This window comes from Bombina bombina, chromosome 1 (assembly GCF_027579735.1).
Source record: "Bombina bombina isolate aBomBom1 chromosome 1, aBomBom1.pri, whole genome shotgun sequence".
NCBI lineage: Eukaryota > Metazoa > Chordata > Amphibia > Anura > Bombinatoridae > Bombina > Bombina bombina.
In genome coordinates this window covers 1,137,239,480-1,137,253,191 of record NC_069499.1, presented here as the reverse complement: position 1 = coordinate 1,137,253,191, position 13,712 = coordinate 1,137,239,480, and the positions used below count along the sequence as shown (strand labels likewise).

The 13,712-nt window shown below is 39.2% G+C and overlaps 1 protein-coding gene across 2 annotated transcripts in view; it reads left to right on the top strand.

Moving 5' to 3' along the window:
- The window catches only part of DNAJC7 (DnaJ heat shock protein family (Hsp40) member C7), a 43,427-nt gene that overhangs the window by 18,173 nt on the left and 11,542 nt on the right, over positions 1-13,712 (top strand). Inside the window, exon 2 of one of the 2 annotated variants that reach the window (XM_053698950.1) lies at positions 13,544-13,594. The exons of the other annotated variant lie outside the window; for it this stretch is intronic. Coding sequence (XP_053554925.1) covers positions 13,544-13,594 — 51 coding nt within the window. The remainder of the gene's footprint in view (positions 1-13,543; positions 13,595-13,712) is intronic. 2 annotated transcript variants of the gene reach the window in all.

The window sequence follows — 13,712 nt, the reverse complement described above, 5'->3', positions numbered from 1 at the left end:
ATAGTGAGGTCAGCTGATATTTTGGAGTAAGGGATTCATGCATGTGTGATTCTTCTAAAGGCGTTTTGCAGAGCATGAGTATTTTGGGAAGTGGCTGGTATGTTTGGAATGGCAAGACCATAGTTTTATGCATTTGTAGTGGTGTACGTTAATAGGGGTAGAGTAGTTATGTTAAAGGGACAGTCTACTTTAAATTTGTTATTGTTGGAAAAGATCGGTAATCCCTTTTTTCTTCATAAACAGGGAGAGTCCACAGCTGCATTCATTACTTTTGGGAATTTAGAACCTGGCCATCAGGAGGAGGCAAAGACACCCCAGCCAAAGGCTTAAATACCTCCCCCACTTTCCTCATCCCTTTCGTAGCAGAGGGATTGCATCACCTGTGGTGCAAAGTCTGCGCCGGATGGGGTAAACCGGTGGTTCCTCAGGGGTTATTTGTTTAAAGCCGTCTCTGGGTTTCGGGTGTCTGGTTTTTTTTTTTTTGTTCTTTCTTTGACTGGACATTTTGGGTTTCTGTATCCAGATCCCTTAGGACTGGTTCGGGACATCTTCTGTTCCTACGGGTGGATTTTTCTCTCTCTTATCAGAGAATTGGACATTTCTGCTGGGCCGACCGTACTGGCCGAATGGTTCTTCTCTTTTGAGTCCATCTACAGCTTTACACTCCTCCGGTGTGCGGGTGAACTGTTCTGTTTTTTGTTCCCCTCCCTTTGAGGTGGACTTGGCATTCCATAATATCCGCCTGGTGCTCGGAGGTCCTTTCTTCTTCTGTTCAGTGGGGTTGTCCCCCCTGCCTTGCGTGCAGGATGTTAGGGCTGCTTTTCTTGTGGCATGCCATTACTGTAGTTCAGTAGAGGGTCTCCTTTTGGGAGTGTCCTTAGTCTTCGGGAAGGGGGGTTCTGGAACCCAAGCTCTTTTTGCGGGGGCTGGACCCCCTCCCTTTTCCTTCCTGAAGGTCTTGGTGATTCGGGGAATTTTTAATTCCTTTGTCTTTTCGGACATTGCCAGTCGCTTTGGTGCTGGGTCCGTTTCCCGGTGGGAGGGTCAGGGATCTGTCTATTTTGTTGAACTTTGACCGTGTATCTCAGATCTTGTGAGCCTTCCTTAGGTGGGAGGGAGGCTTTACAGTTGATTCCTCCTCAGCAGCTGGTTCTGGGCACTATCCTTCCTTTCCTGCTTTTTCTTGGGAAGGTGTTGTTCTGCACTACTTTGGAGTTTTTTCTTTTCTGAAGATGGTCCTGTGCAGTTTGCTAGCTTGGTAGCTAGGGTTGGCGACTTGTGTTCGCTCAGACCACCTTTGCAGCAGGAAGCCTATGGTTTTCGGTAGGGATGCACCAAAATGAAAATTCTGGACCGAAATCTATACCGAAAATTCAGGATGCCCCTGGCCGGAAACCGAAATTATTTTTTTATTTTTTTAACTACAGTGTGTGTGTAGTTGAGAGAGCTTGTAGGCGGGAAAGCTGCAACAAATGGGCGTGGTCACTTGTACCGTAGGCCGTGATCTGCAGTGAAACTGGTGGAGCTCTACAAAGGGAGAGCATGGTTATAGCCAGACAACAATACGGGGTGGACATGTGTTTTGTTTTTAGGTGTAGTTATCCGTGCGATAGGCATGGCTGCACCTGATCGTCTCTCATCGTATCTCCGCCTAGTTCCTGGTTTGGGTCTCACACTGACCCGTCAGATTATATGTCCGGAGCCCCAAATGGAGTCTGCCTGTCACCTATCACCAGGACAACCTTATGTGCAAGGTGGTTATAGAAAGTTACTGTGCTTTTTTTGTATACACTGTCTGGTGGGTGCTAATTTGTACCAACCGTGTGAGCTTGGGGCTTATGCATATATAGTGTGCACGCATATTTGCCTCAGACGAATAGAATGTCTACGCACAAGAGGCTGATGTATGAGCACTGTATGTAAGGCTTATACATATTCGCTGTGTGTGCTTAGGGCTGTGTCTGATAATATCAATTGTTTATAAACATGTTACTTATCCTACTTTGAATACTGTATACAGAACTTAGGTTTCCTTCTAAAAAAGAAAAAAAAAAGGCACTGCTGGTTTCAAATATCATCGTGTCACGGTACTTATGTGTGTGCTCTGTGTACCATGCCAGTGCTGCTCACCTTATGCTAAGGATAGACATGTAACTCAACAGGGGAGGGCTGTACATTTTTAGCCATTTTGGTCCTCTTTGGGCCGATATTGGAATTGCACATTTTCGGCGGCCCAAATTTTAGTGCATCGCTAGTATTTATTTATGTCTGTGTGACAGAATCAGATTTGGTGTAAAGAAGAAAAAGTAGAAGCGCTAAAGGAAAAGGATGACCCTGCTAAACTTGTGTGTTCCCCTCAAAGAAAACAAGAATGTGTGAAAAGTGTAAAAAAGAGAGTTTAGCGCTGAAAGCCCGGATCTAAATATACAAAAAGAATATAGTGTAAGTGAAATAATTGTGTAAATAAAAGCCTATGGAGGACAATGTGAAATATAAAATATATACAATTATACAAAGATCGATATATTCTATGTACTATTAGCAAAGAACAACTAACAAGGGTGAGTTGAAAAATGTTACAGTTTTAATAAAATTACATAAAACAATGAAACAGGAAAGGGACGTCTCCCTTATTGCATAAATCGGCTCCTAAAAATGGCTGTAAAAATAAGATGAAGGTACCTTGAAGTGTAGTGGGTTCAAATGGAATCCTAACTGATGAGAGGAAACAAATGTATAGTGACCTTAGTGGACCGATCTAGCGGCTTGTATTCACTTTGGCGTTACCGACCGTTATCTGAAGGCGGCTTTTTGTGAAAGACTCACGTGATCCTTCTGACGTCACTGTTGCAATCGTAGCAACAAGATCAATGGTTGGTAATGTAAAGACACTTTGTGTCGCAGGAGATCCTAGTGGAATAAATTGTTAAGAGTATTTAGGATATATATCCTCAGACCATGTCCCCTATTTCCTAACAATGGAAGGAAGTCCTGGGGGACAATGAAAATAAACTTGGCGGTCACTTGCAGTGACTAAACGGTCTTCGGTCACTTTCAATGACTTAGTGGACTTTGCATTTACTTGGATTAGTGAAGAGCACTAGGTAATAACTCTCGATAACTTGTAGGCTTGGCGGTCGCTAGTAGCGACTAGATGACGGTTAGTAGTTCCTAAAGGAAAATATTCAGTGGCTTCCTATTGCAGGTAGTGATTCCTTAGGTCAGAGTAGATCCTTATTGATTGCACAATAAGTCAGGATACAAGGTGACAAAGAATGTCAAGGTCAATGCATTTCGCCCTTAGGCTTTATCAAGATAACGGTCAATAACGCCAAAGTGGATACAAGCCGCTAGATCGGTCCACTAAGGTCACTATACATTTGTTTAATCATCAGTTAGGATTCCATTTGAACCCACTACGGACACTTCAAGGTACCTTCATCTTATTTTTACAGCCACAGGCCTTGGCTACATTGTATTATTTTACTTTTTATATGCGCAAGTGACTTAGCTCACACTAGGCTATTTTTAGGAGCCGATTTATGCAATAAGGGAGACGTCTCTTTTCTGTTTCATTGTTTTATGTAATTTTTTATTAAATTGTAACATTTTTCAACTCACGATTGTTAGTTATTTGCTAATAGTACATACAATATATCAATCTTTGTATAATTGTATATATTTTATATTTCACATTGTCCTCCATGGGCTTTTATTTACACAATTATTTCACTTACACTATATTCTTTTTGTATATTTAGATCCGGACTTTCAGTGCTAAACTTTTCACAGAATCAGATTTGGGCTTTTTTTTTTTTTTTTTTTTACCAATTATCAAAATAAAGTATAGTCCTAGAAAACTATTATTATATGCAAAACAGTCAATTAATGAACTCAAACAGCAGCTCTAAGCTGGCATCAAATTTGAAATATGCTACACAATAATTTTACAGAAAATAAAAGGCAAAAAAAACGAAATAACCAAAAATGCCATTTTCGGCCGAAATTTCGGTGCATCCCTAGTTTTCGGAGAAACATATTGATATTCTGATGCTGTTTTTTGCGGCTCCCGGGGACGATTTTGTCTTTCGGTTGCTCTATCCTTGGTGCGAATTAGCATTCTGCATAGGGGAGGGGTTCTACCTTTCTCCCTTTTTGTTTTTCATGGCTTTACCTGGGTCCCTAGGAATCCATGCAGATAGGGGCCTAGGATTTTCCTCCATTGCCTCTGCTAGGTCGGTAGGGTCTTTCGTCGGTTTGGACCTGTTTCATACTAGTTTACTCTCTTGGAGTTACCCTAGGTTTTTTTCTTTATTGCCCTAGTCCTTTTGTGTTTCTGGGGGTCCTTTGGGACTCTGAGTCCATTTTCTTCCCTTCTGGGAGAATGTGGATGTTTCCCACCCTTCTGGTCGGGGGTTAGTTTGTTCGCGGGCTGAGAGCTGAGGGTTCGGTTGAGTCTAGTGATTCTGAGCGGTCTCTAGCAGGGGACTTGCTGGTTCTAACTTTTGGGCAGTTACTTGTGCCTTTTCCTTTTGTCACCTTCTGCTTCTGGTGAAGCAGTTTTTTTTTTGTCTGGAGTTTGGGTTTTTTCAGGCTATGGTGCCCTTAGAATGGGCCGCCTTTTGTACCCGCCTGTTTTTGCATTCAGTGTCCTCTATAGCTTGGGTACTGTTTTCCTAAAAGTAATGAATGCAGCTGTGGACTCTCTCTGTTTATGAAGAAGAACTTAAATTATGCTTACCTGATAATTTGCTTTTCTTCAGACGGGGAGAGTCCACAGCTCCCCGCCCGCGTTTTTTATATGGGGCGGCCATAATTTTAGTTTTATGTTCTTCTGGCACCTTTTTCACCCTGATATTTCTCCTACTGTTCCTTATTCCCTCCACAGAATGACTGGGGGATGAGGGAAGTGTGGGGGGGAGGGTATTTAAGCCTTTGGCTGGGGTGTCTTTGCCTCCTCTTGGTGGCCAGGTTCTGAATTCCCAAAAGTAATGAATGCAGCTGTGGACTTTCCCCGTCTGAAGAAAAGCAAATTCAGGTAAGCATAATTTTAAGTTATTACTCATTCCCCAGTTTTGCATAACCAACACGGTTATATTAATATACTTTTTACCTCTGTGATTACCTTGTATCTAAGCCTCTGCAGACTGCCCTCTTATCTCAGTTTTTTGATCAGTGCTGACTCATAAATAACTCAGTGGGAGTAAGCACAATGCTTTCTATATGGCACACTTGTACTAGCACTGTCTAACTGTAAAAAACTGTCAATGCACTGAGATAAGAGGCGGCATTAAACGTCTTAGAAATAATTTTATGAGCCTACTTAAATTGGAAAGATGTTAAAAATTGCATGCCCTATCTCAGTAATGGCAGACCTATGCCACAGTTGGCATGCAGGGGCCTCTTTGTTGGCACTCAAGCCCAGGGCCGCCATCAGGGTCTGACTGGCACAGGAAGCTTCTTCTTGTCTGTGCATTTACCTTAGACATCCGCACTCCTACCCTGGTGTGGTGAGTGCAAACAACAGAGGTGGGCGTGACTCGCAGTTGTAGCAAGTTTTGTGCTTGTGAATTTATGAAGACACGCAAAGAGGATGGGTGGCTCATGGGGCTGGTGTGTGCATGGGGAGCTCTCATGGGACAAACGGCTGCAAGCTCAGGGCTGGCCACAGGTTGTAGCCAGTGACAGGTCACATAGCAGGGCAGCTCAGGGGTTAACATGTTGTGTCCCTTTTTATAAATGCTGCACGGATTCACATTAACCCCTTTGCTGCCAGCTGCTTCACATTCCTGTGCATAGAGCTGAAACTGAGTAAAGCTTTAAACAAAGTTGTGTGCACAGGTCACTCTGCTCTATATGGTCTGTGTAATGAATATTAGTGATAATAAAGCTGCTACAGCCCCTCACACCTAGAGTGGATCACAGTTTGCACAGAGTCAGTAATGGCGAACCTATAGACGTGTTATTTATACAAATGGAATTTTTTTTTTTAATATTAAATAATAATTACAGCATTTTAAAATTTCTTGACACAAAAAAAAGTTCTCTGCACAGTTTGTCTGACAGATTAAAAATGTATAATACTTTCTATAAGCTTATTTTAGTTGGTATAGGGCTAGGAGTTACAGCACCTATAGTTAGGTGTGTTTTCTAAAAACAAAACACGTTAGTATTCTGGTTTCATCGCAGTGTTGGCACTTGGAGATAAATAAGTTGTTTTCGTATTGCTGTTTGGGCACTCAGGCTCAAAAAGGTTCGCCATTGCTGCCTTATCTGAAAGTTTAAAGGACCAGTCAACACATTAGATTTGCATAATCAACAAATGCAAGATAACAAGACAATGCAATAGCACTTAGTCTGAACTTCAAATGAGTAGTAGATTTTTTTTATAACAAATTTCAAAGTTATGAATATTTCCTCTCCCCTTGTACCATGTGATAGCAATTAGCCAATCACAAATGCATATACGTATAGTCTGTTAATTCTTGCACATGCTCAGTAGGATCTGGTGACTCAAAAAGTGTAAATATAAAAGACTGTGCACATTTTTTTTAATGGAAGTAAATTGGAAAGTTGTTTAAAATTACATGCTGTATCTGAATCATGAAAATTCAATTTAACCTGAGTGTCCCTTTAATTTTGACTTGACTGTTCCTTTAAAGCTAGAGGTTAGTCTGTGGTTTTAAGGTGCAACAGGCCAGTTCCTAAGGAGGAAGACTGAATAGGGATGCTCACTTAATAAGAAGTTATTACCTGTAGTGGCCTAAGGATCTGATTCTCTAAACTTTTTATGTAGCCCTCCGAACCTTGGTGAATGAAGTCTATAGGATTCAGATAGTTCTCACGGCTAAATTATTTTAATTGTAAATTATTCTGTGTGTATTGTGTCCAGATTACTGTGAGTGGAGAAGTATTTGTAAGATACAGAAAGTCTGCAAGCTACAAGATTGTGGCTAAAACATGGAATGTTTATACAAAATTGAGAATGTAGATAGAAAAGAACAGTTTTGTTGGATTGTATCAATAAAGCATACCTTGTGTAGATGGCAAATTTATTTGAAACTTACAACCAGTGATATTGTTTTATGAGCCAGAAATTAATTTTATATAAGGATGTACCTTGAATGCAGGATCTGGAGACGTCCTTGATTTAAAGGGACAGTCAAGTGGAAAAAAAAACTTTCATGATTCAAATAGGGCATGTAATTTTAAACAACTTTCCAATTTACTTTTATTACCAATTTTGCTTTGTTCTCTTGGTATTCATAGTTGAAAGCTTAATCTAGGAGGTATATATGCTAATTTCTTAGACCTTGAAGGCCACCTCCTATTCTGAAAGCATTTTGACAGTTTTTCACCACTAGAGGGCGTTAGCTCAATGTTATCTATATGAAACACATGAACTAAGGCACGTGAAGCTCCTAGGAGCAAGCACTGATTGGCTAAAAATGCAGGTCTGTCAAAAGAACTGAAATAAGGGGGCAGTTTGCAGAGCCATAGATACAAGGGTAATCAGAGATAAAAACTATATTATAACTGTGTTGGTTATGCAAAATTGGGGAATGGGTAATAAAGGGTTTATCTATCCTTTTTTTTTTTTTTAAACAACAAAAATTCTGGTGTTTACTGCCCCTTTAAGTCCGTAACACTGTTGGCACGCTTCTAATTGGCTGCACTGCCTGCTGACAAGTACAGGGAAAAAACTGCTTGTGCAGAGGATTAGATTGCAACTTGAGTGGTAAAAAGGAATCGTATGAGCAGTAAAGTAGCATTTGTTAGAATATACTGGGCCTTAAGAATAAAATGCTGCATTTTAAAAACATTTATTGTGCCTTTAAGCCCTGACCTATGGGATTTTTAAAAAGCACATAGGAAACGTGTATAAAATATAAAAAGTAAATCATAGCAAGCAACAAGGGGAAGATAATAGGTGAGAGGTGGGAAACAGCAGGGTATGTACCAGAAGGTGAATGGACAAAATTAGCAGTGCTACAGCGAACATTGTGCCAGTGAGGTTTCCTTGAGATTAAAGGATTTTAAGGGGGGAAAAAAGGGTTTTCAGTTTATTGCATACATGGCATTCCAGAGGAAACCAGAGCAAGGTCATTGGGTGAGAACTAGGTTGTATGGGAGTTAGATGATTAGATGTACTGGTTAGTACAATATGAGACTGGGGGAGGTGACATGACATCAGCCTGGTTTGTAGCAGAATTAAAAAGTCTGAAATATGGGGGAGAGATTTTTGAGAAAAACAAATGTTTTCATTATTTTGAAACAAAACAAACATTGCATGATGTGTAGTTACCCATAGAAAAGTAGAATGTACTTTTTAAAGGGACATGAAACCCAAAACTTTTCTTTCATGAATCAGAGAATACAATTTTAAACAACATTCCAATTTACTTCTATTATATTATTTGCCTCATTCTTAAGGTATCCTTTGTTGAAGAAATAGCAGTACATGCATCTGAGCACCACCAATCAGTAGCTACTGAGCCTATTTAGATATGGTTTTCAACAAAGGATATCAAGAGGATAAAGCAAATTAGATAATAGAAGTAAATTGGAAAGTTTTGTTTTTTTTTTTTTTTTATTAAATTTGGGTTTCATGTCCCTATAAAATTTCATGATTCAGGTAGAGCATGCAATATTAAACAACTTTACTTCTGTTATCAAATCCACTTAATTCTCTTGGTGTCCTTTTTAGTAACTAGTAAATCTCATAGGAGCTCAGTAGCGTGTGCATATCTAGTTTTCTATAGCTGAAGTGTTTGCAACAATATATAACACTACTACAAATAATGTTGTAAAACAGTTAAGTCAGGGCCTAATTTTGACTTTACTTTCCCTTTAATATAAAAATATGCATATTTTATAAAGGAAACCTAGGGATTCTTTTTCACCAACCAGCTAACCAATCTGCACCCATCCTTTTTTGTGACTTGTGAACACAGTTTAGACACTGAATTAAATATTTGTATATAAACCTATAGAGATTAGAAGCCGTAGCTCACAGAATCCTGTGATTTGTCAGACAATGTATATGATGTTACTTACAGAAGTGCTTTGGAAGCATTTGTGTTAGCGTTCATTCACTTAAAATATTATTTTTACTGTTTTATATAGTTGTAGTCTGGTGCCAGATTGCAAATACCAAGATACAGGTTTGATCATAATGCACTGGGTTTATACTCAAATTTTCTTCTTCTCGCTGTTGGTAGCAGGATGGTGACACTGGATTTTCTGACAGTGTGAGAGCAGTAGGACGACGTAGAACCAGTGTGAGAGATTAACAATACAGAGAGTGTGAGAGCAGTAGGACGACGTAGAACCAGTGTGAGAGATTAACAATACAGAGAGTGTGAGAGCAGTAGGACGACGTAGAACCAGTGTGAGAGATTAACAATACAGAGAGTGTGAGAGCAGTAGGACGACGTAGAACCAGTGTGAGAGATTAACAATACAGAGAGTGTGAGAGCAGTAGGACGACGTAGAACCAGTGTGAGAGATTAACAATACAGAGAGTGTGAGAGCAGTAGGACGACGTAGAACCAGTGTGAGAGATTAACAATACAGAGAGTGTGAGAGCAGTAGGACGACGTAGAACCAGTGTGAGAGATTAACAATACAGAGAGTGTGAGAGCAGTAGGACGACGTAGAACCAGTGTGAGAGATTAACAATACAGAGAGTGTGAGAGCAGTAGGACGACGTAGAACCAGTGTGAGAGATTAACAATACAGAAAGTGTGAGAGCAGTAGGACGACGTAGAACCAGTGTGAGAGATTAACAATACAGAAAGTGTGAGAGCAGTAGGACGACGTAGAACCAGTGTGAGAGATTAACAATACAGAAAGTGTGAGAGCAGTAGGACGACGTAGAACCAGTGTGAGAGATTAACAATACAGAAAGTGTGAGAGCAGTAGGACGACGTAGAACCAGTGTGAGAGATTAACAATACAGAGAGTGTGAGAGCAGTAGGACGACGTAGAACCAGTGTGAGAGATTAACAATACAGAAAGTGTGAGAGCAGTAGGACGACGTAGAACCAGTGTGAGAGATTAACAATACAGAGAGTGTGAGAGCAGTAGGACGACGTAGAACCAGTGTGAGAGATTAACAATACAGAGTGTGAGAGAGCAGTAGGACGACGTAGAACCAGTGTGAGAGATTAACAATACAGAAAGTGTGAGAGCAGTAGGACGACGTAGAACCAGTGTGAGAGATTAACAATACAGAGAGTGTGAGAGCAGTAGGACGACATAGAACCAGTGTGAGAGATTAACAATACAGAGTGTGAGAGCAGTAGGACGACATAGAACCAGTGTGAGAGATTAACAATACAGAGAGTGTGAGAGCAGTAGGACGACGTAGAACGAGTGTGAGAGATTAACAATACAGAGAGTGTGAGAGCAGTAGGACGACGTAGAACCAGTGTGAGATTAACAATACAGAGAGTGTGTGAGAGCAGTAGGACGACGTAGAACCAGTGTGAGAGATTAACAATACAGAAAGTGTGAGAGCAGTAGGACGACGTAGAACCAGTACGAGAGATTAACAATACAGAGAGTGTGAGAGCAGTAGGACGACATAGAACCAGTGTGAGAGATTAACAATACAGAGTGTGAGAGCAGTAGGACGACATAGAACCAGTGTGAGAGATTAACAATACAGAGAGTGTGAGAGCAGTAGGACGACGTAGAACGAGTGTGAGAGCAGTAGGACGACGTAGAACCAGTGTGAGATTAACAATACAGAGAGTGTGAGAGCAGTAGGACGACGTAGAACGAGTGTGAGAGCAGTAGGACGACATAGAACCTGTGTGAGAGATTAACAATACAGAGTGTGAGAGCAGTAGGAAGACGTAGGACGACATAGAACCAGTGTGAGAGAGTGTGCAGAGCTTCAGATCAATCAGTTCATGTGCATTACTGCCCCATAGTCCAAGGCTCAAACAGTACTGCTTATCTGTCATCGTAATGTGACCTTGCAACTTTTTTTTTCTTTATATTGAAAATAACAAACTCAAATCTCTAGCTGAAAAATATAACTATCTGTTGCAGCTGGAGCACTGGCTAATAGTTTTCTGTTACGTAATTATTAAAGGAGTATGGCGGTTAAAACAAAACTTTAATGATTCAGTTCCATTACTAAGATTTACCGCTTCCAATCAGTACTCCTTGTTAAAGTTCCTTTCCATGAGAGCATATCTAGGTAGGTTTAGGTGAGCAGTGATTTTTTTTTAATACATGTATTTCTCAGGACACGTACGCTCCTGAGCATATCTAGATATGATCTCATGGAAAGGAACTACATTTTAACAAAGAATACAAACTGAGATGTACATTTCAAGAAGTGAATTGGATTTAAAAAAAAAAAAGTAGGATCTCTAAACCAGTTTATGTAAATTTTTCCATTGTAGTAGTGACTGACAGTGCTGAAATTCCAAGTTTCATGCAATTCAGTGAGAAACATTTGGAAAATAAGGCTTCTAATATAAATGTATAGCCTCATTTTTATTGTAGCTATTGGGCACATTTATTATCCGATGACTTTGTGGCTTAATGTGCGTGACCAATTAAGAGCGTGAATCTATAAATATAGTACATAGTGACATCTGCAGCTGGCTGTGTCTGTAAACATGCCAGATGTGTTTGTGATCTGATCTAAACTTGTAGTATTTAGATTCAAAGTAAAATGTTACTATCTTTATAATAGTCCTAAACAATGACATATGTTTGCACCGGTGATCCTAACCCTTTAAAGGGGCATTATAATGCAAAACTGTAATTAGTGCATGTGATTTATACATTACTGACCCTATAACTCTGTTTAACATCTGCAAATGGATCAAATACCTAGGTAAAGTCTCAATGAGGAGTCGTAATTGCAGCTCCTAAGCAGAAAGCAGACTATTTGTTGCTGGCTCTTGAATGTAACTTTACCTATGTTTTTAACCCCTCATACAAAGAAAAAGGTAGGGCGCTGACTAGTAAGCCTGAAACGACTATCCAAGGCCAGCAATTTTCACTTATAGAGCTTAAAGGCAGGGAGGGGGCAATGATATTTGGAACTGCTTGATAGTTGCACTTTAATATATAAAAAAAACTTTGCTATATGCTTTCAGCTTTTTACCCCTTTTATTGTATTTTTACTTTCAACATTGTGATTTGCAATTCCTGTGAGAACTGGAACTGCAGACTTCAAACGATAACTGTGTAAAATATAGTGTTAGGCTCTTGATCAGTCTAGTAGCTCATTTATATCTGTCCCTAATTGTTACCAGCAGAGGAGGTAGGATAAATATAACCATTTTATAAAAGCACATATTACTTTATGAAAACTCAAACTTTACACTTTTTTTTTTGGTACAATATCTTTATTAGCCGCACCTTGTCTTTCGTCACTGACAGTAACTTAAAGGGACAGTCTACTCCTAGAATTTTTAATTTTTAAAAAGATACATAATACATTTATTTCCCATTCCCCAGTTTTGCATAACCAACACTGTTATATTACTATACTTTTTACCTCTGATTACCTTGTATCTAAGCCTCTTTAGACTGCCCCTTTATTTCAGTTTTCATTTGACAGACTTGCATTTTAGCCAATCAGTGCTGACTCGCAATGTTCTCTATATTGCGCACAATAACTAGCGCTGTCTAGCTGTGAAAACCTATCAAAATGCACTGAGATAAGAGGCGGCCTTCAAGGGCTTAGAAATTGGCATATGAGCAAACCTAGGTTTAGCTTTCAACAAAGAATACCAAAAGAACAAAGTAAATTGGAAAGTTGTATATTTGCATGCCCTATCTGAATCATGCAAGTTTCATTTTGACTAGACTGTCCCTTTAAAAAGTAAACGATTTCTGACCAGTGGTTATTTGTGCCATGTATGTAACTATAGGTCTGAAGGATCTTTACATAGGATATGATCTCTTTGGTATTTGGATTTTTTTTTTTGTAACCATATGAATCCAGCATTATTCAGAGTGCTAAATATACCGTTTTTTACAGCTCTCAAAAGATTCTGTTTTTTCAAACATTTTAGTGGTCCCACAGCAAAAATATTTAGTTACGCTTGGATGGATGATGGATGAGAGACTTGTTAAGAGGGAGAATAAGCGATTAAAGAGAGGCATGTTTTCTTGCTTTGAAGGAAAATAAATAATAATAAAACTAATTGCAGAGGTGTGTAGGATTTCACAAGCTATGGTTTATTTATGTACTTCTAGTTTGTCAGTAGGATATTGCAGGTGCTTCTCTAATCTATTGGCATCTGCTAAGGATATTTGTATATGTATCTTTTTTTTATGGGATTTGTAGTTTTTGTGAGATTTGTTTTACTGTGAAACCTAAAAATCCGGTCATTTTCATTTTTATTTCTTTTATTTCGATTTTTTTTTTTTTTTAATAAAATATTTTTTGTTATTGGATCCCTTAGATTTTAAGTACAGTTTATTGCCTTTTGAAGCTATTGTATTTAATCTCTTGTGATAGTGTGTATACCCCTTAATTTGAATGAAATCTTTGTTGATATCTTAGCAGCGGATCTCGGTCTAAAATGAAGAGACAGGGGGATAGGACACATTCTTGGTAAGTACAGTTGTGTAGTTAACATAAATGGAAGCATTGGGGCCATGATATTTTGTTCAAAGTATTTTTGGAAAAAGTGGAACCCGTCTTATTTTAAAATATTGTTTGGCACTAAAAC